Source organism: Lactuca sativa, chromosome 5 (assembly GCF_002870075.4).
Source record: "Lactuca sativa cultivar Salinas chromosome 5, Lsat_Salinas_v11, whole genome shotgun sequence".
Taxonomy (NCBI): Eukaryota; Viridiplantae; Streptophyta; class Magnoliopsida; order Asterales; family Asteraceae; genus Lactuca; species Lactuca sativa.
In genome coordinates this window covers 320943698-320971007 of record NC_056627.2, presented here as the reverse complement: position 1 = coordinate 320971007, position 27310 = coordinate 320943698, and the positions used below count along the sequence as shown (strand labels likewise).

The window sequence follows — 27310 nt, the reverse complement described above, 5'->3', positions numbered from 1 at the left end:
AAATTTGGTTGTCATTTTCTCCTTGCTCCTTCTGGTATATATTTATTTATATATTTGGGAGCTAAGGGGAAATAGTGCCGAATTTTTATTAAACAAACAACCATGCAATACACATTCACATATGAGATAAGGTATTAAAAAAATAGGTTTAGAAGCCTACTCTTCTCAATACTCTATCCATTCCATATGATTTTTAGTTCTCATGCATACATTTTTTATATACTTCTGAACACTCTATATGTTCTTGGGTATATATTTCCTTATATAGCCCAAATGTATAGCTCCATATTCATAGCTAAAGATATGAGTTGGCATAATACTGGATGCTCAGTGGATGGTATTGTAACGCCCGTAGATCCGGGCTAGTCAATTTAGAGGCAATAGGGGTCGAAAACGAATTTTCGACAAAATATTATTTAGAATACATAATCTTAACCAAGTTGTAGAATATGTCACAAGGTTTCCGTACATATAAAGAACTCCTACTGTTAAATTTAAAATCTGTTGAGAATTAGCCAATACAGTCAAAAGGAAAGTTGTAGATCTTGTTTTTACCTACGCGTGGATATAAAGAACGTCAAAAACGGAGTTCGTATGCGAAAGTTATGAATTTTTAAAGATTGGCTGTTTTACCTGCGTCCGGTGCCACTTGTCAGCACCAGACTTCGCCTTGGAGCCTACACCAAACTCACGACGTGAACACCCTTTTCACGACGTGAATTGGCCCAGACAGCCTATAAATAGAGGCGTAAATCACCCCCAAAACTCACCCCTTTCATACTCGTTCTCTCCCATTACCCCCAAACCATCTTCCCCTTTCCCTAGCACCTCCCAGGTGCTAGATGCGAGTCCCGGAGCGCCAGATGGCTCCAAGAAGAAGAGCCTTTCGGCTCGGGAATGCTGCTCCAGCGGAGCCCGGTTTTCTTTAAAACCCTTTGTAAGTGAGCTACGCCTACACTATTTTTAATATAGCTTTCAAATAATTATAGTAATGTTATTAGGTCCTTAAAATAATTATTTGGGCTATTATTATGAGTTATATATAGTGTTGTTTAATTCTTATATAATAATAATAATAGCTAGACTATTAATTTGGCACGGTTATCGTTAGACTAAACCCTAGTAGTATTGGTACTAGGTTTTATCGAAGGAAAATTGTTTTGAGGGTATCTAAGCGCTGTCTGAGTGCTGAGTCACCACCTTTCAGGTGAGTGCATAGTTACTTTCATCTTACGCATAGATATGAAGTATTTTAAATAAATTATGTGCTTTGTGTGCATATTACCTGAGTACTTGCTGTCTATGCTGGATGAATGATTTTATACACGTTTTAAATGATTTAAACTTTATATGTATTTTATATCTATGAAAATGTTGGGGTAAGACATGAGTATATGTAATAGATGAAATATGAGTTGGATGATGAGTTGAGAGATGAAATAGACCGTGAGGTGAGGGTGAGAGGTGGACGATGTGAGAAGCCTTTCTCCCAAATGATGGCCCCGTCATTCAGCAGAGTATGGATGACAACCACGGACTATTCTAGACAATTCAGTGGAACACTAGCAGGCTCGTAACCTGTAGGTGTTGTGAACGATGTGTTCACCGGTGTACTCTAAAAACCCATTGATATGTATTGCGAGTGGACTCTCGAAAACGATATTGTCAATAAAACCGTGGCAGATGCGCTTAAAGGACTCTACCGGCAGAAGCGCCTAATAGAGAACCTCGTAACCCCGACAGATGCGCCTAAAAGGACTATTCCGGTAGATGCGCCCCATAGAGAATGTCACAATTTTGGCAGCTGCACCTAATTGACAGAACTAGCAGTTGTGCTTGACAGACGTGTCATTTACAACGATGGAATTCATACCTATTCCTTAGGATTCTCCTTAGGAATGAATGAACAAGAAATAGATGATTCTTAGGGTAGATCCTTAAGAATAAATAAGATAATGGGGATGGGTAATTGGGTTAACTGTTTGATGATTAGACATAATAATTATATTATTGTGGGTTGAAACCCTATGTACTCACCAGGTTTCCCAACCTGACCCACTCAGTTTATTTATATCAAAGGTGTCGATATGAAGTGACATTACACTGAGAGATTAAAGAGATGTAGATCACTAGTGTAAATAAATGTAAGTTCCGTTTATGCTTATGTTCCTGTATTGATAATGACATCCCAAATGTTTTAAAATGAATAAAATACGTTTCTTCAAAAATGTTTTGATAGCGTATTTATCGTATTTTTCTGGGAACCAATTCCGCAACATTTTTATGAAAGGAAGTACTCTGATTTTTATAAAGCATAAACAAAATCGGTCTTTTTTGGCCATGAAAATGGGGATGTCACGGTTGGTATCAGAGCATTAGTTTAAGCGAAGTAGGAATTTGTAGAAAACTTCTAGACTTAAACTTAGAATGCTAAGCGATGATTGTGAGCTGTGAGCACTAGCTTATGTAGGAAGTATGCCTAATATGCTTTTATGTGCTAAATGATTTATAATGCTAAATGTATGATCGGATCTATGGTCTGTTGCCGACCGGATCTGGAAACTTTATGTGTTCAGATTTCTAAATGTTTAATTACGGTATTAGAACTGGCATGTAACTTTTCAGAGTGATAGGGAGAATTATACGTCGATCATAAATAAAATCTTCTTTATCTAAAGTCTCGTCACTCTACACCGGACATCTAAATTCGATGTGTAGATCGACATGATGAACACTAAAAGAGGATTTGGAAGCGGTAACCCGCAGCCCGAACCACCAGTGATTGAGCATATGCCAGAGGTAGCAGCTGTACCTGGGCCAATCACGATGGCCGGAGTACAAGCAATGGTGCGGATAATACTGGATCAACAGATGGAAGAAACAAGGCGTTTACTTCAACAAAGTGAGGACGAACTTACTGTGCCAGTACGCCAGACACCCGCTCTTGAGGCAACCATCTAGGTTGCTAAGTCTGTCGAAGAAATGATCAACGATAGGATCGCCAACAAGGTTGAAGTTGGCAAGAAGAGGAAATTTGAGGGATCTTCAAGGTCCAACACGAAAAACTTATTTTCACATTCTGGAGGAGGAAGAGGTGAAGCAAAACGGTGTAATAGGAGATACCTTAAGAAAGTGACCTGCTTCAAATGCGGGAAGATTGGTCATTATGCCCATAAATGCTCAACCAAGGAGGAAGTTTGCCTTAAGTGTAGTGGAGAGGGACACTTCAAGCAAGATTGTCCGATGAGAGCAACAACGCCAAATGTACTGCTAAACCACTATGAGGGATACGATGAGAAGGTGACTTGCTACAAATGTGGAAGGACAGGGCATTACGCCAGCAAGTGCACGTCCAAGTGAAAGGTGTGCTACGGATGTAACAAAGATGTACATTTATCTAGGGACTGCCCGAAGAAAAATGAAGCAGCAGGAGCAAATGCACCTCCAGAGCTAAGGGGCATCCTTGACAAAGCAGCTGGCAACGCAAGGAATCAAGAGTAAGGACGAATGACCGAAGATCAAGTTATAAAGTAGTCATGTAGATAGTACCACGTGGTGTAGCCTATTAGAGGCATAGTCTAGGGTGAACTTGAACACCTATGTAATAGTTTCAAGAAATAATAAATTCTTTGTTTTGTTATCTGGTGTGTTAAACTGTTATGTGATTTTCTTTTATGGTGACTTGGAAACTACGTGACAATACTTGGGACGAGTATGAGTAGGTGTGAATGGTAGTAGAGGCCTATACTACCGGAAGCATAGGACTCACGCTTGGATCAGGGAAAGTCACAAGGTTACCAAGAAGCCAATAATTGATTCCGATTTATTCAAATATGTCGTTACCATCGTTTCGGTAATGACTAAGAAGATTGTTGTTATCCCGACCCTAGTGGTCATATCACATTGAGTCCGACTACGATGAGTATGTTACGTGGTTCAGAGAACCAAGTTCGATGTAACATCTAACTTAAGCCATAGGATTGAAGTAAAAGATGATCGAAGTGATCGGTAGAGGTATCGCAACGGTTTCATGTAGCTAGAAATGCTAAGATGTGATTAGAACATGAAGGAAGGTATAGTCTGTTCTGAAAATTGACTCTAAAAGACTTGAGTCCAAGCAATGCATCATACGATGAGAGGTCGTTAGAACATGACCCATCGGTCTATTATGATAATCGAAGGAAGAAACTTATCTCAAGTTTGTTAAAGAAGGAGCCTCCAATAAAGAACGAGATCGTGACATGAAGATCATGAGATAGAGAGAGGGTCTAAGATCGGGCACCGCCTGCAGTCAGGAAGTCTTAGAGTTAGATACTCGTTCGAAGAAACATCAAAGTTACGATTATTACTTAAGATGAAGAGATAACGTATGGAGTCATCATGTGAGCCCTGTTTCGTTGATGATTCCGGGACGTAATCATCCTAAGGGGGAGATAATTGTAACGCCCATAGATCCGGGCTAGTTAATTTGGAGGCAATAGGGGTCGAAAATGACTTTTCAACAAAATATTATTTAGAATAAATAATCTTAACCAAGTTGTAGAATATTTCACAAGGTTTCCGTACATATAAAGAACTCTGAAATCCGAGTTATAACGAAGAAGTTATGACCCGTCGAAGTTTCGAGACGAAACCGACACGACACCGGGAAGCGTAAATAGTGAATTTATGATAGAGCGAGATTTAGCCTTAGTGACCTAAACGTAACTCGTAGAATATGTTAAACCGAGAAAATCCATAAAAAGAACGCCTAAACCTGACTTCGTATGAAGAAGTTATGATTTTTCTAAGATTCGGCTTAGCAGTGTACGACCCAAAACTCGAATTTTAGTTCGAGCGGTTTTTTGCTTACGCGACCTAAATGAGAGTTGAAGATCTCATTAATAGGAACTCAACGGTAAAAAGATAGACGAAAACAGAGTTCGTATGAAGGAGTTACGAATTCTTCGCAGTCATTTAGCAGTCCAATCTCCTCCTACTGTTAAATTTAAAATTGGTTGAGAATTAGCCAATGCAGTCAAAAGGAAAGTTGTAGATCTTGTTTTTACCTACGCGTGGGTATAAAGAACGTCAAAAACGGAGTTCGTATGCGAAAGTTATGAATTTTTAAAGATTGGTTGTTTTACCTGCGTCCGGTGCCACTTGTCAGCACCAAACTTCGCCTTGGAGCCTACGCAAAACTCACGACGTGAACACCCTTTTTCACGACGTGAATTGGCCCAGACAGCCTATAAATAGAGGCGTAAATCACCCCCAAAACTCACGCCTTTCATACTATTTCTCTCCCATTACCCCCAAACCATCTTCCCCTTTCCCTAGCACCTCCCAGGTGCTAGATGCGAGTCCCAGAGCGCCAGACGGCTCCAAGAAGAAGAGCCTTTCGCCTCGGGAATGCTGCTCCAGCGAAGCCCGGTTTTCTTTAAAACACTTTGTAAGTGAGCTACGCCTACACTATTTTTAATATAGCTTTCAAATAATTATAGTAATGTTATTAGGTCCTTAAAATAATTATTTGGGCTATTATTATGAGTTATATATAGTGTTGTTTAATGCTTATATAATAATAATAGCTAGACTATTAATTTGCCGCGGTTATCGTTAGACTAAACCCTAGTAGTATTGGTACTAGGTTTTATTGAAGGAAAATTCTTTTGAGGGTATCGAAGCGCTGTCCGAGTGCTGAGTCACCACCTTTCAGGTGAGTGCATAGTTACTTTCATCTTACACATAGATATGAATTATTTTATATAAATTACGTGTTATGTGTGCATATTACCTGAGTACTTATTGTCTATGCTGGATAAATGATTTTATACACGTTTTAAATGATTTAAACTTTATATGTATTTTATATCTATGAAAATGTTGGGGTAAGACATGAGTAGATGTAATAGATGAAATATGAGTTGGATGATGAGTTGAAAGGTGAAATAGACCGTGAGGTGAGGGTGAGAGGTGGACGATGTGAGAAGCCTTTCTCCCAAATGATGGCCCATTCATTCAGCAGAGTATGGATGACAACCACGGACTATTCTAGACAGTCCAGTGGAACACTAGCAGGCTCGCAACCTGTAGGTGTTGTGAACGATATGTTCACCGGTGTACTCTAAAAACCCATTGATATGTATTGCGAGTGGACTCTCGAAAACGATACTGTCAATAAAACCGTGGCAGATGTGCCTAAAGGACTCTACCGGCAGAAGCGCCTAATAGAGAACCTCGTAACCCTGACAGATGCACCTAAAAGGACTATTCCGGCAGATGCGTCCCATAGAGAATGTCACAATTTTGGCAGCTGCGCCTAAGTGACAGAACTAGCAGTTGTGCTTGATAGATGTGTCATTTACAACGATGGAATTCATACCTATTCCTTAGGATACTCCTTAGGAATGAATGAACAACAAATAGCTGATTCTTAGGGTAGATCATTAAGAATAAAGAAGATAATGGGGATGGGTAATTGGGTTAACTGTTTGATGATTAAACATAATAATTATATTATTGTGGATTGAAAACCCTATGTACTCACCAGGTTTCCCAACCTGACCCCATCAGTTTATTTATATCACATGTGTCGATATGAAGTGACATTACACTGAGAGATTAAAGAGATGTAGATCACTAGTGTAAATAAACGTAAGTTCCGTTTATGCTTATGTTTCTGTATTGACAATTACATCCCAAACGTTTTAAAATGAATAAAATACGTTTCTTCGAAAATGTTTTGATAGCGTATTTATCGTATTTTTCTGGGAACCAATTCCGCAACATTTTTGTGAAAAGAAGTACTCTGATTTTTATAAAGCATAAACAAAATCGGTCTTTTCTGGCCGTGAAAATGGGGATGTCACAGGTATGATACGTCATCCAGTTGATGGGAAGTCATGGAAAGATTTTGATCAGAGATATCTAGAGATTGCCAAAGAACCTAGAAACTTTCGTATAGGTTTGGTTGCTGACGACTTTAATCCATTCGGCAACTTTAATAGTACTTATAATACTTGGCTGGTTATATTGTCTACCTACAATATACCACCATGGATATGTATGAAAGAGTATTCTTTCATGCTAACTTTACTGATTCCTGGCCCTAGATCACCCTTAAAGGTCATTGATGTTTTCTTGAGGCCTTTGGTGGATGAGTTGAAAATGTTGTGGGCCGAAGGAGTCCAAATGATAGATGCATCAACCAACACTGTATTCAATATGTGTGTGATGTTGTTATGGAATATCAATGATTTCCCAACATGTATTAGTTTTTCTCGATAGAGTGGTCAAGGTTATTTAGCATGCCTTACTTGTAACACAGACACATCTTCCATTCATGTGACCAACATATGTCTTATTTTGGTCACAGACGATTCTTACATATGATTCATAGTTGGAGGTAAAGTCTATTATTTAATGGTCAACATAAGAGAAGACCGCGTCCAAGACAATTCAGTAATGCAACTATATGAAAGCAATTGGCTCATCTCCCTAATCGTACTCTAGGAAAACATCCTAAGCATGGGGGTGCAAAAAGAAGGCGCGCCGATGAACAACGTTATCATCAATTCATTAAAGGAGTGAGACTACCTGATGGTTTGGATTGAACTTTAAGAAGAAGGTGAATGATACTGAATCAAATATGCTTGGGCTAAAGTCTAACAGTCATCACATCCTCATGCACCGATTGCTACCTATAGGGCTTCGAGCATGTCTCCCAATAAATGTTTCAACAACACTCATTGATTTATGTACATTCTTTCAAAAGATTTGTACATGGTCCTTAGATGTTAGCGACATGAGAAAAGCCCAACCAGAAGTGGTGAAAATATTATGTAATCTTGAGTTGATATATCCTTTAGCATTTTTCGACATAATGATTCATCTAGTTCTTCATTTACCTGAAGAAGCCATTCTTGGAGGGCCTGTACACATGAGAGGGATGTATCCCTTGGAAAGATACTTGAAAAGACTTAAAAATTATGTTAGAAACAAAGCCAAGCCAGAAGGTTAAATAACTGAGGGTTATGTTGCAAACGAAGCTTTGAAATTATGTTCTATGTATCTTGAAGGTATGCAAAACAAATTCAATGGTTTTATAGAAATGAGGATCCTGACCTTCCAAAAAGGAAATTTTTTGTGTTCTCATCACAATGTCAACCGATGTCCACTGAATGCTCACCGAACTTTATAAAAAAGCCAACAAATCATTGCATTGGTTTGTACTAAATAAGTATGATGAGGATGAGATGAAAGACTATAAATAATTGCATTGGGTAAGTAATAAACAAAGTTAATAGGCTCTTTGGTAAATATGTTGTTATTATTATTATTATTATTATTATTATTATTATTATTATTATAGTTTTTAAGGTATATTATTACTATTATTTTAGTGTTTAAATTTAGTTTTTTGTTTTAACTAATGTATGTTTATTGTTTTCTTTATTTTAGGAAAAGATTCAAGGGGAGAAGATGAAGATGCAAGAAAAGCTCGGGGAAGGTGAACACTTAATTGAAGAATATTGTCTCATTCGTGCCCTCGGTAAGAGAAGCAAACATGTTTGCAAACTTGGAAGGAAACCAATCATCAACAATCATTTAATTCCAAATCAACATTCCAAACCTTCGAAAGCCAAATCTCAAAATACGAATAATCCCCAAGTTGCTGCATTAACACAACAAATGCAATCTCAAATGCAACAAATGCAACAAACGTATAATAACTCATTCGCGTCCGTAATTCCTAACTTCCAACCACCAACAATGCCACAATTTTCATTCAATCTTAATATGTTTCAACAAAATATCCCCAAACCAACCAACGAGACCGAGGAGAACAATGAAGATTGTGATTGATCTTTTATGTTTAATTTAAATATTGTTTGTTGAAGACTTGGTTTTTTTTGTTATTTTGGTACATAGTAGATCTTGAATTAGAATTTTGATGGTTTGTTATGAATATTTAGTGTTTCGCATTATGTTGCATATATAATGGTTAAATTTGTTTTTTTAAAACAGGTTTTGTATATATAACAAAAATTGTGAAAAACATTAAAAAAAAAAACGATTTATCAACGACATGTTGTCGGTATAAGTCATAACTGTAAAAAGGGTTATGACTTAGCTCAAATGAAAACAACGGTTACCATCATTTCCTGACGATAAGTTGTTTGAATAAGTTGACCTTTCCCGACGACAAGTCGTCGTACAAGTTGTCTTTATACCGACAACAAGTCGTCTATTAAAGAATATAATAAAAAAAATCTCGAAAATCACTTCCGACGACCATTTTCAGACGCCAAGTCGTCAGGATTGGTTGACCTATACCGACGACATCTATTTCACTTATAGCGACAGTAGAGATGGCAACGGGGGCGGGGAACACAAGGGACCTCAATCCCCATCCCCATCCCCGAATCCTCAATCCAATCCCCATCCCCATCGGGGAATATGAATAAACCCTCATCCCCACCCCCAACAGGGACTGGGGATCCCCAACGGGAAACGAGGATTTCTATTTCTCTTTTAACATGCAAACTTTTACGTAAGAAAAAACTCTAAATTTCAATTTTACCATCATAAGTTTAAAGATTTTATAAAATATATAAGTACTCATAAACTGCAGAAAAAAATATAAATAAATTTTCTACCAAATTTAAATACATACATAAAAAATCAAGTAGAAAAAAATTATCAAATTGATATTTTAGGTAAAATAGATCAACCAAAGAGGAAAAAGAAATATACACGAGTTTAAATTAGATAAAAGAAAAAGTAAAAATATAATTTCAACAAAGTAATTACTAATGAGTTAGGTTACTTAGATCAAATTTTATGTATTATAAATTGTACTATAAATGTATGTTCTGTATTATTTTTATATATGGATATATGTCGGGGGCAGGTCCAGGGTCGGGGATTAAGGGTATCACCATCCCCACTTTTTTTATTCGGGGATTCTCCATCCCCATCTCCATCTTCATCCTCGGTCAACTTAGGGATTCCCCAGTCAAAACGGGTGCGGGTTTCGGGTTCCCTGTTGGGTATGGGGTTTTTTTTGCCATCCCTAAGCGACAGAGCTATACCGACGACTTTTTACAGAAAATATGTCGTTGACATTAGGGGTGTTCAAAAACATCTGAATCCGAAAATCCGATCCGAAAAATGTGAAACAAAATTATCCGGAAAACCAGATATCCGAATTTTCGAATTCGGATACAGATATCAATTCTATAGATTTTCGGATCTTTCGGATATCCGATATCCGAAAATTTTGGATATTTTTATTTTATTTATTTATTGAAAATGAAAAGGGTCACTTTAAATTATTCAAAATTCATTTTATCGTAGTAATTTTATGAAGTTTTTTGATACTTTAAATATACGATACCTAAAGTATGTTCCTTTTTTCTTTTATTTGTTTTGAGAAAACAAAAAAAGCTACAATAAACTAACTAAATAGTTTTTTTTTGTCTAAGTGACATAATTAAATATATATTTTGTTGTTTGTATGCTAACATATTAACATTGGATGACTGATCACAAAATAGCTTTATCACTTTAATTAATCGAAATATGTATTTAGTTAATTGATCCCACGAAGTAATGTGGTCATGTTTGACCACTTTATGATAGATTTTTACATTTCATCAAGATATGCACTGTTTATGGCTATTATATTATGTAAGAAAATAGAAAGAATACTTTACGGTTGGTAGTATCAACGTGTAGAACAAAATAGAATAAAAATATCAATAAATCATCTCTTGCTACAGTATATTGTATTCATTGATTTCTTTCATTTTTTTGTTCGCAATTTTAAAGTAAAGAAAAATGGTTTAGATCTTTGTTACTCAAATGTTGCACCACTTAGTTTGATGAAAAAACACAAAATTTTTGGATATCGGAATTAATATCCGAAATTTCGGATACAGATTCAGATACCAAAATCTATTATCCAAAATTTTCGGATATCAGGTTTTTGAACACCCCTAGTGGTCATAGGCTTTATGGACAACTTATTGTCGGCAAAGGATTAAAAATGCCGTAAGTATAGGGTTGCATTCTTGCAGTGATATTACTAAATTTAAAATATATGATAATAAATATATAAATTAAGAATGAAATCTTAAAGGATCTCTAATCATTTTTTTGAATATACGATAATAAATATATAAATTAAAGAGAATCTTAAAAGATCTCTATATATTTTGTGTGTGGTATATTTCTATTAAATAAAATATTTCCAAAAAACTATGCTTGCCATAGTAGATTATAGACTTTGATTCTCGTCAGTAAAGATCATGAAAAAACCCCACATCTACTGCCACAGTTACAATCGTTTCTGCGAGATTAAACGTTAAACGCTAGAAACCCTTCATTTTCTGCCTATTATTCACCGAAACCTAACTCTAATCATCGATCTACTCATTTATCAATTATCAAAGCTATCGCGCTACAGGTTTTCTCTCAAGTCTCTTCACATATATACTTGTGTCAATTTCATTAATGTGGTGTCTTACGTTCATGCAGTTCGACGCAAATCAAATCGTAATTTAGAGTCTGCAATTTCGTTTCGTATTTAGCCTTACAGTATATGCGCCTGAGTCCGATCGCTGGAGTGTGGCTAAGAGCATCCACAATATTTAGTTAATGGAGGAGTTGAATAAGGTAACAAGTGTCATTCAATTGATTGAACTTCATAGAGGCCAATTTGTTACTTAATGGATTTGAACTCTTCAATGAAAAAAAAGAAAAGTGTTTAATTCTTAAATATATACTATAAATTAATTTTATAGAGTCCAATGCATATTAGAAAAAAAAAATTGACAAAGTTGTATGGAATGTAAGAAAAAACTATGTATCAATCTATTAAACTCTATAAAATTCAATCAATCGTGGATTGTGAATCTGTTTGGAAATTAACAAACAGTTTGAGCCCGTCACCCCAAGACTTTAATTGGATACATCTATCTTACTTCTATTTTTTTTTTAGCATTTTAGAATGTAACAATCTTGCTTATAAACATTACTTTTATTGATCCGAAGTAAAAACGTATTTGTTGGATTGAATTTTTTATTTGTTACAGCTAGAGAAGTCATTTTCAACCCATAAGTATACACAAAATTGATGCATGTTCCCTTGTGCGTAGTTATATATCTCATCCTTGTGAAACATTTTACAAGAGAATGTAATATTTTGAAACAGAAGTCGATCGAGATGGAAACGAGCATCTCAAAGAAAGAATCTAAAGATGAGAAGACGATGAGGAAAAGAAAGAGAAAGAAGATTGATGGGTTTGTGTTTCTTCCGGATGACATCCTTTTCGATATCCTCAAAAGGCTCCCTGATGCTTCCCTTCGTTATAAGGCTAAGTATGTCTGTAAACGATGGTTGGATCTAATCATTAACATGAAATTGCTAGACCATGCTTCTTTTATCCTCCAGAAGACGGGAAACTTGACAGCACGTCATGTGGATATAAGGGAAGAAGGAGAAGGGCTACAAGTGAAAGTGCAAGATCTTGACATACCTCACATAGGCATCATAAAGTCTTGGGGTAACGAGCTAATGCTAATATCAGATTATAAAAAACAATCTCTGTATATTTATAATCTAATCACCAAGGAAGGATCATATCTTCCCGAATGCAATGCATCATGTGGAGGATATTGTATTATCAAATGTGGAGTTGCAATTTCTTTCGACATGTTCAAGGGAATATATAAGGTGGTTCACTTGTTTATGGGGCCACCAATCGAATGTCATATCCTTATATTTTTGAGATGGGTGGTTCCCTGGCTCTCTTTGCTGGAGATAGTCCGGACAAATCTGAGATATGGATTCTTAAAGATTTTCAGAAGAAGACGTGGGAGAAGTTGCAGTCAGTTACTCTTGAGAAATGGTATTACAGAAGATTTCCTGTCTGTGGCGTGATGAGTAACAGATATATCATCCTGGAATGTAAATACTATAATGGTATGTGCTATTATGATGTGAAAAATGGAGTCGTGAAAATGCTAGACATCCACATAAACGTTGATGATGGTTGCCTGATTCAGCACCATCAAGTTTTAAATAATCTAACTGCATAAAGCAGGATGGAGGAGGTATGTATTTCCCTACCTTTAGTTCTATTTATCGACTATGGTCTGGTTTCGTTCTTTTTTACATGCATGGAACACATCTTTTTTTTTTTTGCTATATACACCCCACCTGAGTTGTAAACAACTCACTTTTTCTCAAGGATTTGATCCCTTGCCCATTCCCAGCTTCCAGATTGTGTACGTAGGAAACAAATCTACCATCTGTTGAACCATAATTATATCACTAGACTATTAGAAAAAAGGCTGATTGTTGTGGTAAATGCATAGACATGAGACATGTCTGTGGTGAGTAGCAGATTAGTGGGGTGCATTGTTGACCGTTGACTATGTAAATTAATAATAATAAGAGTAAATTACACGAATGGTCCCTATGGTTTGGGGTAATTTGCATGTTTGGTCCCTAACTTAATTTTTTAATTCGGAAGGTCCTTACTATTTGTTTTTGTTATGCGCTTGGGCTCAACTGTTTGTTTTTGTTACGCACTTGGTCCTTGTTTTACATCAAAATACTATTATTTAAATAGGAAAAAAATTATGAGGTAGGTAAAGTAAGGTGAGGGGGTGGGGTTGGGGGTGTGTTTATTTAGATAAATTAACAAATCAAGGGGAAAATAGTTTTTTTTATGTAAGACAGGGACTAAGTGCGTAACAAAAATAAACAGTAGGGATCTTTCAAGTTAAAAAAATAAGTTATGGATCAAACGCACAAATTACATTAAACCATAAGGACCATTTGCATAATTTACTCTAATAATAATAATAATAATAATAATAATAATAATAATAATAATAATAATAATAGATACTTAAAAGTATAATAACATTAATACATTCAACTAAATGTTATTTTACAATTGAAATATGTGATGGGACATAGCTAAGAAACAATTGATAATACTTTTATTGGTAACCTTGGAAAATCCTTCTCTTTCAAGCGCACAAATTACACAATTATTTAAAAATTCATCCGAAATCTGATTGTACAAATCTGATTTGACAAGCTTCATCGCCGAAAAACATCTCTCCACCGTTGCGGTTGCAACCGGCAAAAGCAATGACAACTTCAATAACCGGTAAACCAAATGAAAGTTAAGATGCATATTGCTTTCCACTATCACTTTAGCAAGGTCGGATATATTCTTCAAAGTAGAAAATCTTGCATCTTGTTGCATAAAAGTGGGGTAAACTGAAAGTTCATTTAGAATATTCAACCTATCTTTAAAGCTAAAATTGTGTGGATATAAATCGATCAACTTCCGTAACTTTGATGGGTCAGTCACAGAATGAATCATGTGGATTCAAACTTTTCATACAAATGAGCAATTCGGAACTTACTTCATTAACATGTCTTCGGGCTCTTGGATTAACATTTCAATAAACATCTACAAGCATCAATGGAAGCATTTAATCGGATTCGATGTTCACTTTTAGCAACCTTATTTTACTTTTGAAGAGTTGTAGCAATTGATTGATTTTGTCTCGATAAGTCTCCACATATTTAAGTGCAATATAATGGGAACTATTAACAGTTTCCCCCTCACGAGTCTTAAGTCTTTCCGATTTATTTCAACTAGTAAAGCCTTCTGTCACAAAAGCATCACCCCCGCCCTTTTTATTTTGTTCATCTTTAAATAAATAACAACACAAACAAAAGGCTTCATGTGCTCTTGCACTATACTCTAACCACTCACCGTATGCATCATACCATGCCAGATTAAAACGTCTTCCCTTATTTCCAAACATTCTTACATGGTATTTTGTAAGACGCGGTTGACATGGTCCTTTAATCAAATATTTTCGTCTTATATTGTCTCTTTGATTAGGGTCATAATCTGGAAAAAAAAATTCCTATCAGCCGGATCCCAAGGAGTGTCACTTGAATCAATTTCACTCGGTATCGGTGGAATAAAACTAGGTTGTGGAATTTTAGTTGAAGATGGTACTGATGTGGATGTTCTACCGTAAAATCTTTCTATGACACCTGATATTGGGTTAAACAAAAACAACATTAAACAATGTTAAACACAATTACCAAAACCATTAAACATTAAACAAATACAGAGAACTAAATTAGAAAACACCATTAAACAAAACAATTAAAGAAAATAAATTTTTACCATCTCTATTAAGCTTAGTTCGTTTCCCTATCCCAAATAACCATCAAAAGCAAACCAAGCCAAACTAACAAATTCATAGCACAAATTAATCTTTTGAGAGTGTTAAATAAAAATAAAATCAGTTTACAAATCAAAAATCCCAAATCAAAATTCATAAACCATTCAAATTAGTTCATCAAATCAAACCCATTTGGGAAAATCAAACTAAATAAAGGTAATAAACTTACAAAGATGGTGGCAAGCGAAATCATACAATGTTGGTTCGTTTGCGTGTGACGGTAAATGGTGTTGCTTAGCTGGTAGTGAGCGAAGTGTGTCACTGCGTTGGCAGCGTTGCAGTGGCGTTGTGCAACAGTGATAAGTTCCGATGATTGTAAACGATGTTGACGGCTATGAAGTGTTTAATTTTGTCACTGATTCAGTGCATTTGGTATGCTAGGTCAAAACTCTAAAGAAAGAAGTGAAAAATCGGGAGTGAAAAATCAGAAGAGAGAGAAGTAAAGATGAGTGGGAGTAGTGGTGACCAATCTATTGTGAGTGGGGACCAAAAGCTGAGTTTTTTTAATATGTATTCCTAATGGGCCCCACTTTTAACTTAGGTCCATGCACCCCCCCCCCCCTTCCCATACAATGAATCTGCCATTGTTTGTAGTTCAAAGTCGTGTCATAAAAAATGAGAGGCATTTGGTCTCCATAAATTTTACGACATTTACGACAGACTTATGACCTACAATTAAGACATACATATACAACATGGGTTTTCGACAGACATTTACGACTCAAAATTATGACAGATATTTTGTATGTCATGATGTTTGACAACATACACTTGTATATCATGGTTTTATAATTTTTTGTAAACCATATATATATATATATATATATATATATATATATATATATATATATATATATATATATATATATATATATATGGTTTACAAAAAATTATAAAACCATGATATACAAGTGTATGTTGTCAAACATCTATATATATATATATATATATATATATATATATATATATATATATATATATATATATATATATATATATATATATGGTTAGGTTTATATGAGACCATCATATATTTGTAAGACATGGGGATGCAATCCTAGCCATTCATCTTGGAGATAAAAAAAATACATATTTTTCAAATGCAAAATAAAAAAAAATCGAAAAAAAATTAAAATATTATTTTCGTCATTTATATCATCCTAAATAAATAAATAAATTACCATTGTTTCTCAAAATATACTTGAATAATATTCTAATAAAATATTATACTACTAGGTGTGAATCTCGTGTATTACACGGGTTGATTAAAAAAAATATAACAAAGTTTAAATATTAAAAAAATTTTAGAATAAAATTTCAAAATAAATAGATATATTCTAAAGATTCCTTGCATTTATTATCACATTAAATATATTTAATACTTTACATATATAAATTTAGTATTATGTGTCATATTAATTGATTTAATTAAAAAAACCACAAAATGACATGTTGATTTAAATTTAATCAAAAAATTTATAAAATTACATGTGGCAAATTTAATGAGATGATGACATTTGGCAAAATGATCTTCATTTATTAGGATAGATAAATATTCAAATAGAATTTTCAGAATATTAGAATATATTCTACTAAAATATTAAACTATAAATATTCAAAAAAATTCTAATAGAATATTAGAATATTCTAACAATTCTCTTAAAATATATTATAATATTTTAACATATCTATCAATTTAAATAGAATATTAGAATATTCTAACATTTTAAAATTTTGATTTGATTATTTCCAGTGTAATATTCAATTAGAATATTTCACTTATATTTCGAAAAATAACAATATTTTTATTTTGGAGAAATTAAATAACGAAAATAATTTTTTTATTTTCCTTTTATTTTGCATTTTACAAATTTTCTTTTTATTTTTATTGGTCTCCAAGATGAGTGGCTAGGATCGCGTCCCTATATATATATATATATATATATATATATATATATATATATATATATATATATATATATATATACACACACAGAGAGAGATGAGATAGGGTGATGACTATTTTTAAAGTGATGACCCGTGAGGACACTTTAAAATTTTTTTAAAAAAAAAAAAACTCTTATAAAAATACAAATCATAAAATCGAGCATGGTACTACATCCGGGAGAAAAAATGAAAAAAAAATTGCATCATTAAAACTGAAGCATGAATCATTTTTATGATTCATTATACAATTTTAATGATGAAAAAAAAATTCCATTTTTTTTCTGCTGCATATAGAACTTTGTTCGATTTTATGATTTGTATTTTTTTTAGATTTTTTTAAAATTTTTTTTAAGGTGTCCTCACGAATACTCACCGGAACCGGACCCTATATATATATATATATATATATATATATATATATATATATATATATATATATATATATAGAGAGAGAGAGAGAGAGAGAGTTAGGTTCAAATGTTTTCACTATCTATTGTGTGCATGTATGATTGATTTTAGACCAATCATTTTAGTTATTTTAAGAAAGTAATTAATGCATATTAAATGCTGAAGATGTAATTAATACCCATTATATCTTCAACATGTAATATGCATTAATTACTTTCTTAAAATGACTAAAATGATTGGTCCAGAATCAATCATACATGCACACAATAGATAGAAAAAACAAAATAACCTAACCTTATATATATATATATATATATATATATATATATATATATATATATATATATATAGGAGTAGGATCAAATGATTTTCCGAAGTGGATGAGCATGGATTTTCAGAAGCTGATGTAGAAAACCAAAACAATAATTGCAGTTTTTTTAAAATAAACAAAGAGAAACCTACCTATGATTAGGAAAGATAAATAGCAATTCAAAATTAGGTTCTGAATCCACGGAGAAGCTTGAAAGTAGATGTGATGAATGGAAATAGAGGTGGTGGAAAGTGTGCGATCATGAGAATCTCACCAACCATATCAACAAATAAGTTATGCGGTCTCCCAGATACAATTTCTTTTGGAATCGTAGATACAAACGAAGAAACTATGTGCTTACTTGATGTAGGGCTTTTGCTCTTTGCAGTGGGATGGATAATTAAACCGGTTCCCAATCGACGTTAGGTCGGTATTACCTTATATTAGGAGAGTCATCCGCAATCAAGGAGAGGTGTCAATTAAAAGGGGTTTAATAGTGGGAATCAGCATCAGGAGAAACAACACCGCCAATAAGGAAAACCCACCACCAAGTCTTCTTCCTCATGTTGACCGGAAGCAAGCACCAAGGCATCATTCATTAGCAACCAAAGGAGGCCGTTTCTTCAATCCCAGTGTGTCGTCATGCTATTTTGGGCGGAAAGGATTTTAAACACACAAAGAGGCAGCTTAGCTCCAGGTGACGGATGCATGAGGGTGGTAGTGGGGACGCTTCTCATAGATGTGGACTCCTTAATCTTGCAGAAAAGGGTTTCATATATATATATATATATATATATATATATATATATATATATATATATATATATATATATATATAGCAAACTTTTCTATTCCCTCGTTTACAACTAGTTACCACTTGTTGTCGGTCCACTGTCGGACCACCGAACTATCGTCGCTGGACTAACACCAAATTTAATTGCATTTTTTTTGCTGTATTCACAGCTTAATATAAAAAACATTACAGTTCTCATTTATTTGGTAATACTTTTTAACATATAGTTTTTCATTTTGTAGTAAAATATAGAATATATAATAAAAAAGTAAAATTATTCTTTGAAAAATCATTTTTCTGTCTTTTAAATTGTGGATTTCTTTAAAAATGTATCGTTTGTAAGACGTATTCATAGTTTAAAATACTAAATTCAAAGTTTAATAAAAATATTAATTCACTCATTCACAATTTAATATAAAAATTCAAAAAGATTTATAACTTTATACAATACATTTACAAATTATTCACAAATTAATTAGTATATTCAAAGTTTAATTCACAAAGTTAACAATTTAATCCATAAAAATTCACAACTTAAAACAATGCATTCACAACTTAATACATATTATTTATAGTTTTGCTTCCTCCTAACACCATCAAATCTAGACCTCTAACACTTCAGCTAGCTCCAAAAATTATATTTGGGTTAAAAAAAATAGAATTCACTATTTAATAAATATATCCTAAATATTATTAAGTGGTTGAATAAAAGAATAAAGAAGCAATGAGTTTTTAAGAAATTAAATAAATAGTAAGGAAGAGGAGAGAGCTTAAGATGCAAAATCTTAATACATATTATTTATTATTTTGCTTCTTTCTAAGACAATCATATGTGGATAACATTAAATATGAAGCTCTTACACCTTACCAAGCTCGAAAAATCATATCTAAAAAAAAAATCAGAATTCACAATTTATTATACTTATTCGTTTTTAACTCACAATTTAAAATACTAGTTAGACATTCATTCACAATTTAAAGACTAGTTTAAATTTATATTCACAACTTAATATACTAGGTCAAATACGAATAAATATCTCTTACACTTTACCAAGCTCCAAAAATCATATCTCGAAAAAAAAATCCAAATTCATAATTTAATATATATTAATTCGTTTTCAATTCATAATTTAAAATGTAGGTCATGCACTCGTAAACAACTTAAAACACATTTAGAAATTAATCATAACCTAATATACTTGTAACATTTGGGATTTAATATTATTTATTTTAGGGATAATGACTTGAGAGGGTAACATACTATTCCATTTTGTCATATTTGGTCACTAAACTTTTTTTCGTGCTCTAATAGCCATTTAACTTGTTCATTCGTGTAAATTTCACCCCTACGACTGATTATAGCCGGTTTCAATGGACTGGTCGATCCTACGTGTCAGTATGATCCTACGTGGCATGTAGGCTAATGTTATTAAAAGAGGGGTGTATGCGGTTCCTTGATTGTGCCCTAATACCCCCGATGGCTTCCTCCTACAGCTTCTCATCATCCCTCAATCGATCAAGCAAGAAATCAACTGCGCACGATACAAAAACTTGTGATTGTGGGTTCCCTGCACGTATTCTAACATCAAAAACACCAAAGAATCCAGGGAGGCATTTCATGGTGTGCAATGAGGTAAACTATTTCACTTGAATCTTCTCCTTTTTCTGATTCTTTTTTCCTAATTTGAAATCTCATTACGAGTTATTTGTGTTGAAGGGTAAATGCAAATATTGGAAATGGTTGGATGTAGAACCTGTAGAAATGCCTCTAATGGAAGTGGTGGAGGGAATGAAAGTTGAATTAATAGCATTAAAGACCGAAGTAGAGAAGGTGAAGGAAGACATGGAACAAATGAAGAAGGAAAAGTACTCTGATGCCATTGCAATGAAGGAAAAAATATATAAGTTTACCATAGGATTTCTTTTTTTGATCATCGTGTATATGATGAAATGATGTGAATGATGTATTGAAAGATGTTGTTTGAATGGAATGAATGTATTATCTTAACTTCTTATTGGAATGGAATGAAGTAATTTTGACTGGAATGGAATCAAAAAGTAGTAATTTTGACTGGAATGGAATCATAAAGTAGTAATTTTGACTAGAATGGAATCACAAAGTAGTAATTTTGATTGGAATGGAATCACAAAGTAGTAATTTAGACTGGAATGGAATCACAAAGTAGTAATTTTGACTGGAATGGAATCACAAAGTAGTAATTTTGACTAGAATGGAATCACAAAGTAGTAATTTTGACTGGAATGAAGGCATATATGTACAATTAATAGCATTACACATCAAAGACTTCTTTCTAACTCCAGTCAAAAGCTTAGCTAATTCCAGTCAACATCTTAGCTAATATGACCATAATCTTTCATAATGCTCTATTAGACTTCCTTCAATTAATAACATTACACAAAGATGTTTAAATAACTTGTAATAGACTAGAAAATAGGAATTGACGAAACTACCCTTGGTAGTCAAAACTGATTAACTGTCATATTTCAATTAATAACATTACACATCAACATGTTTAAATAACTTGTACCAAACTAGAAAATAGGAATTGACGAAACTACCCTTGGTAGTAAAAACTGATTAACTGTCATATTATCTAACAATATAGGATTCCATTCTTTGACTGTAATGGAATCATTGAGACAACAATGCATAGAAATAATAAGAAACTAATTGAATACGGTGGTTGAATTCATTGCAAATACTCCATCAATATTCTAAATTAAATAAAGGGTGAGTAGTTGTCTGCATACACAAGGACAAAAGATTCCTTCTAGGGACCACAAAAGAAGGGCAACCATGTGCCCACAAACCCAAAAGAAAAGCATAAATAACACATAGTATTGTCTTTACATCACAACTTGATAACAAAAGATGTGCCCACCCACTACCTACACACCTACTTAATTAAGGACTGCAGGGTTCTCTGCACTGCTCCCAACCCCAGGTATGTTCCTCCTCAATGCCATTTTGACAATCCTTTCAGAATATTTCCTCCGTCCAGTTCTACCAATTGGGGCCCTTCTTGGGACAGGCCTTGCAGCTGGTGGTGGTGGTGGTGGTGGTGGTGGAGGTGGTTGGGCTGCTGGTAGTGGTGGTGGAGGTGGTTGGGCTGCTGCTGGTGGTGGTGGTGGTGGAGGTGGTTGGGCTGCTGCTGGTGGTTGACTTGGTCCTACTCCACTACCCCTGGATGAACTTGGTGCTGCAAAAAAATTGAAGTCTCAAGATTACATATCAAAATGATGTATTATGTTCATATAATTGGGACATTTACCTGATGTATTTGTTTGCTGCTTAGATGGACACTTTATCTTGTTATGACCTGGTTCCTTGCAAATACTACACTTTATCAGGGATCCCCTTCTTGTCACAGAATGTCTAATTGGTCCACTCAACTCCCTTTCCACTGCATCCCTCTTCCTTTTCACTGATGGCCTACCATGTAATCTTCTTCTTTTGGGAGGCAAAGGCTTTCGATAAGGAACTTCTTCCCACATATCACTACCATTGAGAGGGTTAATGCTATAATTATAGCATTTTAGAAAAGCCTCTTTACTGTATGATTGGGACACATATGTTTCTGCATCTTGATTCAGGGAAGAGATTGCAGCTACTCCATGTAAGCATGGTATCCCTGTAAGTTGCCATATTCTGCATGCACAAGTCTTTGCAATTAGATCCACTCCATATGCTGCATCATTGAACCTAACTTCATACTTTTGATAACCACAAGGAGTAACCCCCCACAATCTGTATAAGGCAATAATGACTACAAATTAATAACTAATAACACAAACTAATACTTGGATAGATGAATTGTAAAACTACATGTTACCTCTGTTTAACCTTCAAATCTTGTATACGCTTCCTAATACTTGGACAGATATTCAAATCCCATTCAATTCCTTCTACTCTTTGACTGTATATCCTCTCCATCACAAATATCCTAATCTCCTCTAGCATAGTGATGATTGGTTTCCTTCTAGCATGCCTAATAGCAGAATTGAAACTCTCACTCACCCCATTCTCAACTGCATCACAGTCTCTGCCCTCTTTAAAAAATGCCTTAGACCAGGTAGTAGGATCTCTGTCTATAAGGTACTCATATGCTTGAGTATCTAAAGATTTGATCTTTTCCATTACATGTTTGAACTTCTGTTCAGTACTAGCTCTAACAGCCCTCCAAAAAAGCTTCCTGAAATGTTGACCGGTAAACCTTTTAGCAAAATTAGCCACAATGTGCCTGGCACATTGTCTGTGTTCAGCTTCTGGACACCTTTCTTTTACTGCTTCTAGCAACCCCTACAAATAACAACAACAAAATTAGTGAAACATGCATAAAACCATATGTATAAATATGAACCAATGCTCACCTTGTGTCCATCAGAAAGAAGGGTAATGCCTGCACCAAGACCACCATCAATATCATCCATGAGGAGATCTATGAACCACTTCCATGTGGCCTTGTTCTCAACTCCAACTACAGCCCATGCTATAGGGTAGATTTGGTTGTTTGCATCCCTCCCTACAGCTGCCAAAACTTCTCCCCTAACAATACCCTTTAGAAAGCAATCATCAAGGCCAATCACAGGCCTGCACCCTTCCTTCCAACCATCACTTATAGCTTTAAAGCAGACATAGTACTTAGAAAACAAAGTTGTGGAATCTGGCATGATGTCTACATCCATCCTCACAGTAGACCCAGGGTTTGTCCTCAGAATTTCATGACCATATGACCATAATCTCCCATAATGTTCAATTAGACTTCCTTCAATTTCTTGTAATGCAAATTTCTTTGCATTTCTGCATTGCCCCTCACTCACATTTATATTGAATGTTGTTGAAACTATAGCTTTCATCTTCCTAACACTCATTTTTGGCTTCTCTATAATTTCACTCATAAACTGTTTTCCTAACCACTTATAAGTTACTATGGACCCAAACTTAAACACCCTGCTACAATTATGTTCACTAACTAAAGATTTTATCTGAAAAGTCCTCTCTTTACTCATCCAAGAGGCCCAAAGTCTAAATGGACAATTAGGTGACTTGTTTTTTTGCAACACTTAACTAACAACCTTTGGGAGTCATTTTTTTCAAACCAGAGATCATATCCATTAGCAACTGCATAGTTGCTCAACATGTTTTTAAGCTCATCAGGGTTAGAAAATTGCATACCTAACAGTGGTTTCATCTGATTCCATGGTTGTCTATCATCATGTACAGGGTATCGAGGTTCAAGATATTCAACATCTTCATCTAATGTGTCTAGACAAAGTTTGTTTAAGAACCTGTCACCCTTGGTTTTGTTGGCTAGGAATGGATATTCAACATCATCTTCTTTATGGTCAACAGAATAAGTCTCCGAGAATACTGAGTCTTCATCCTCTTCACAGTTGTAGTCTTGATCTTCAGTTTCCTCTTCCTCAATCCATTCGAAGATTGGTTCATTATAGTGGTCCACATACACATTCATTCTCCTCTCATTTGCATAAGCCAAATCCAAAAATTCTTTGTAATCACCGTCATTCACCAGTGTATGAATTCCCTGACTTAAAGACTCTTGTGGAAGGCAGAAGTAAATGTCTTTGCTTCTAGTTCTGGTGAGCTTTTGAAGGAATTCCATGAACTCCTCGTACTCAAATGCACTGAAGTCAACATCTCCTACTGATTGTTTGTCGGGATCAAAGTATACTAATGGGTTGGGTGCAAACGTTCCATTATAGTGGAAATCCACTACAATGAAGTTTCGATCTATGGGACATTGAGATGAAGCCATTACAGAGACCGATTGAACATTGAAGGAGAAAAAATCGGGGGTTAATGAGACTTGGTGCCCTAATCGAATTTAAGGACCAAACGAGACTTCACTCTTAACTTTAATGAGGATGGGAGGCAAAATCGGGGCCTACATGTCATCTCATTGGCCACCTAGGAAAAAAAAAACCACATCAGACCCATGCAACCGTTGAAACCGGCTATAATCAGTCGTAGGGGTGAAATTTACACGAATGAACAAGTTAAATGGCTATTAGAGCACGAAAAAAAGTTTAGTGACCAAATGTGACAAAATGGAATAGTATGTTACCCTCTCAAGTCATTATCCCTTTATTTTATTGAATAATGGGTTGTTTTTGGTTTGGACCAGGCCTCCGGTAGTAATTTCCGGTTTCTTTGTTAATAACTTATCTAGTTTCCTAATTTATTAGTTACCCTTTGATTTTCTTGTTTTAAAGAAAAAGGATTTTTATTTTGAAGCATGGGATAAACAATAAAAAAACGTAGTATCACCAAAATGGAACAGATTTTGTAATAGCACGAGCAAAAGGACCAAAACTAGAAAAACATAAGTAAGATTTTGGAGACCAAGAATGAACATAGATCGAAATTCAATTGAATCTTAATTTCTTTTCCACCAAACCGCGTGGAATCCATTTAATAGATTACATTCGATTCTGCTCAATCGGGCCCATGAAAACCCTCCTTATCTACCGATTACACACCTGAAACATAGTAACATACCTCCGACAATCATCGATATCTTAATTTATGGAACCTAGCGCCCTACAGGTCTTCTCTCATCGCCTTCTTGTCTCAGTTTCGTTGATGTAGCTTTTTATATATGTGCTTATTTCGTTCTTTTATATCGTCTTGAGAACTATCGAAATGAAATGCTTTAGTTTGACGCAAATATTTGTTGACTGAATAGTAACTTAGGGCGTGTAAGTCTGGCTAGGTATGTGTTGGCTTGAAGTTTGTTGTTGATCAGTCATTTATAAGCAACAGAAGCACACACAAAATTAATGCATGTTCCTTTGTGCATAGTTGTTTCTGAGACTTTCTTCAGTGTCTTATTGGTTACAAGAACATGTAATTAATATACTTTTTTGAAACAGAAGTCGATGGAGAAGGCAATGAGCATCTGCAAGAAAGAATCTGAAGACGAACAGACAACAAAAAAAAGAAAGGAAAAGAAGGTTGACTGGTTTGTATTTCTCACAGATGACATCCTTTTAGATATCCTTACAAGGCTCCCTTATGGTTCCCTTCGTTATATGGCTAAGTATGTCTGTAAACGATGGCTGGATCTACTCAGTAACATGAAATTGCTAGACCATGCTTCTTTTATCCTCCAGAAGACGGGAAACTTGACAGCACGTCATGTGGATATAAGGGAAGAAGGAGAAGGGCTACAAGTGAAAGTGCAAGATCTTGACATACCTCGCATAGGCATGATAAGGTGTTGGGATCACGAGTTTCTTCTGATATCAGAGTACAAAGAACGAAAAGTATCTCTGTATGTTTATAATATAATCACCAAGGAAGGATCATATCTTCCAGAATTTAAATTTAATGCATCATATGGAGGATATTGTATAAACAAATGTGGATTTGCACTTTCTTTCGATCGGTTTAAAGGGAATATACAAGGTGGTTCACTTGTTTATGGGGCCACCAAATGAATGTCATGTTCTTATCTCGAGAAAAGATATTGCTTCTCCCAAGTGGAAAAAGTTCCAAGTTCCTTGTATGAATTCACAGAAGATATCTTGTTTCAACGCGGTTTCAGTTCAGGGCAGGTACTTTCACTGGAATGTTCGTTGTGATCAGCAGCGCCTGATTTCCATAGATATGATGAAAGAGGAAATTGTCGAAATCAGTCTACCTTTACCTGATGGTGGTAATGGATTCTATACTATTTTTGAGATGGGTGGTTCCCTTGCTCTCTTTGCTGGAGATACTCGGGATACAGCTGATATATGGACTCTTAAAGATTTTGAGAGGAAGAAGTGGGAGAAGTTGCAGTAGTTACTCTTGAGAATTGGTGCTGCAGAAGATTTCCTGTCTGTGGGGTGATGAGTAACAAATATATCATCCTGGATTGTAAAGTGGAGGGGTATGTGCTATTATGATCTGAAAAATGGAGTCGTGAAAAAACTAGACATCTATATTGACGTTGATGATGGTTGCGTGGTCCATTCATCACCACCAAGTTCTTAAATAATCTAACATGCACCATAAAACAGGAGGGAGGAGGAGCTATTGCCCTTTAGTTCTATTTATTAATGGATGACGTACGTTACATGATGATGTAAGAAACTAATCATGCTTAATTAATTAGTTCTACTCTGCTGTGCTTTCTTTCTTTCTTTTTTTTTGACATGCATGGAATATCTTTTTTTGCTATATATATACTTCCTCGCTGAGTTGTAAACAAATCACGTATTTGCAGAGATAAAGGAAAATCTGATCAACAGAAAAAAGACAAGTATTTTGAAATATAACAAATTACCAATTCATAACTGCTTAATAGCAAAATCAACAAGAAGATAGATATACTTGAGTTGTTCTATAGGTTATGGTGTGGACCGAAGCTAATCAATGCCAAAGTTGGTAAATATATCATCTAAGAGGGGGGCATTTATATATTTTTTGTTCTATTCCTATAAGCTACCATACTTTACTTAACAAAGTTGCGTGATTCTATGATACAAAATCGATAGGAATCAAGAGAGAAATAGTGGAACTAAAGCTAGTATACTACCTGACCCCTTTATTT

At 34.7% G+C, this 27310-nt stretch overlaps 3 protein-coding genes across 3 annotated transcripts; 2 read left to right on the top strand and 1 right to left on the bottom strand.

Moving 5' to 3' along the window:
* Window positions 1–19665: 19665 nt before the first annotated feature.
* Window positions 19666–20746, top strand: LOC111889459 (uncharacterized). The gene is made up of 2 exons (XM_023885607.3): window positions 19666–20364; window positions 20449–20746. Exons 1-2 carry the CDS (start codon window positions 20155–20157, stop codon window positions 20683–20685), a joined length of 447 nt encoding a protein of 148 aa, XP_023741375.1. The 5' UTR covers window positions 19666–20154; the 3' UTR covers window positions 20686–20746.
* Window positions 20747–21941: 1195 nt separating this feature from the next.
* On the bottom strand, window positions 21942–24529 carry LOC111889418 (uncharacterized). Its single transcript, XM_052763837.1, has 4 exons — window positions 23853–24529; window positions 23124–23703; window positions 22586–23052; window positions 21942–22500 (listed from the first exon to the last, which is right to left on the bottom strand). Exons 1-4 carry the CDS (start codon window positions 24527–24529, stop codon window positions 21978–21980), a joined length of 2247 nt encoding a protein of 748 aa, XP_052619797.1. The 3' UTR covers window positions 21942–21977.
* Window positions 24530–25109: 580 nt separating this feature from the next.
* On the top strand, window positions 25110–26896 carry LOC111889376 (uncharacterized). Its single transcript, XM_023885518.3, has 2 exons — window positions 25110–25320; window positions 25647–26896. The coding sequence occupies exons 1-2, from the start codon at window positions 25300–25302 to the stop codon at window positions 26211–26213; spliced, it is 588 nt and encodes a 195-aa protein (XP_023741286.1). The 5' UTR covers window positions 25110–25299; the 3' UTR covers window positions 26214–26896.
* Window positions 26897–27310: the final 414 nt, after the last annotated feature.

Bases quoted from the DNA above. Each gene is read 5' to 3' on its own strand.
- LOC111889459 (XM_023885607.3), top strand. From the start codon at position 20,155: ATGTTATTAAAAGAGGGGTGTATGCGGTTCCTTGATTGTGCCCTAATA. The intron at 20,365-20,448 runs GTAAACTATTTC...TTTGTGTTGAAG, and splicing joins ATTTCATGGTGTGCAATGAG to GGTAAATGCAAATATTGGAA.
- LOC111889418 (XM_052763837.1), bottom strand. From the start codon at position 24,529: ATGGCTTCATCTCAATGTCCCATAGATCGAAACTTCATTGTAGTGGAT. The intron at 23,704-23,852 runs GTTTGAAAAAAA...TAATTGTAGCAG, and splicing joins GCTAATGGATATGATCTCTG to GGTGTTTAAGTTTGGGTCCA. The intron at 22,501-22,585 runs GTAACATGTAGT...TGCCTTATACAG, and splicing joins GATTTGAAGGTTAAACAGAG to ATTGTGGGGGGTTACTCCTT.
- LOC111889376 (XM_023885518.3), top strand. From the start codon at position 25,300: ATGGAACCTAGCGCCCTACAG. The intron at 25,321-25,646 runs GTCTTCTCTCAT...TTTTTGAAACAG, and splicing joins TGGAACCTAGCGCCCTACAG to AAGTCGATGGAGAAGGCAAT.